Source organism: Entamoeba invadens (genome assembly GCF_000330505.1).
Source record: "Entamoeba invadens IP1 unplaced genomic scaffold scaff_1105074725207, whole genome shotgun sequence".
Lineage (NCBI taxonomy): Eukaryota > Evosea > Mastigamoebida > Endamoebidae > Entamoeba > Entamoeba invadens.
Window position 1 is genome coordinate 1 of NW_004440148.1, and position 1232 is coordinate 1232.

The following is a 1232-nucleotide window of genomic DNA, read 5'->3' on the forward strand; positions in this document are numbered from 1 at the left end:
TGAATGACTTCAAGCAACTTGACTTTGCACTTCCGATGATCAAAAACATGTTCCCATACACGTTTACTGTCACAAGACAATACAAATATATGTACTGTCCTGGTGGAACAAAAGATGTCGAACAAATGGACAATATTCAGTACTTTGGCCCAGAAGATGTCCCACAGTGCGTCATAGATGGGTCATTCATCAAAGATCTTGTCGAAAAGAAGCTTTCAAAACATGCGTATTGCTTTGTCCCTATAATAACAATGAAGACGTCACAAGGAAGTGATCCCTACTCATTCACCAATGTAATATGGTCAGACCACGCATTTAATGGAACAAAACACAGTGTTGAAGACCTCCTGAAGATCAATAACATCACAAACACAAGCAACAATGGGCAGACAAATTATGCATCTCTCTGGCCAATCCCACAATTCTTTAAGAATGATGGGAAACAATTTGTTGGTCAACCACTCTGTCCAGCTTCATTCCTTCTCCGATGTGATACACTCAAAGAATACACTGGAAATTATGAAAAAGAGGATACAGTTCATTTTGGATCGTTTTTCATCGCAAAGACAGGATCAAATGACATGACAAATGAAGTTCTTATCAACTGTGAAGTGAGAATGACAATCATCAGCTATACACTCGGTCCAGACTTCGAATGCACTGTAGATGAAGAAACTAATGGAAATGAAAATGAAAATGGAAATGGAAATGGAAATGGAAATGCAACGTCACAAAAAATACCCGAATTTATTCGTCGAAAGCGAGGGTAATTGAATCTTTTATTTCATTATGGTTGAGTACAAGAGTACGATTGATCAAACATACATCTATTGCGGACTTGATTCCGTGTCAAGAGCAATCTATATGACATACGAATGTAATGCACAATACTTCAATAGAACACTCAATAGTAATACCGTGTATACGGAAATCATAGCAGATAAAGTATATGGGACGCTTGAAAGAAATGTCTCTTGTAGGAGACCTCAGCAATGCCATATGTTTCATATGAAATCAATCATTCTTGTCACAAAAACAACATTGAGAGTCATTCTTCACACGCGAAACCTTTCATGCACTTCGTTGCAGATGAATTGTTTCTTCAAAAGAGATTACAATGCTCTGAACCCAATACATAGACAAAGTCTTTTTGAAATCAACAACATCCTCAAGTCATGCTTTCTTAATGAAATAAATTTCTTTACAACTGAACGTTCCGACTGTAACATTAT

At 36.9% G+C, this 1232-nt stretch overlaps 1 protein-coding gene across 1 annotated transcript; it reads left to right on the plus strand.

The window, feature by feature from the left end:
• Positions 1–47: 47 nt before the first annotated feature.
• Positions 48–770, plus strand: EIN_295380 (hypothetical protein; the record flags this gene model as incomplete). The annotated part of the gene is made up of 1 exon (XM_004254426.1): positions 48–770. One exon carries the CDS (start codon positions 48–50, stop codon positions 768–770), a length of 723 nt encoding a protein of 240 aa, XP_004254474.1.
• Between the last annotated feature and the right edge of the window lie 462 nt (positions 771–1232).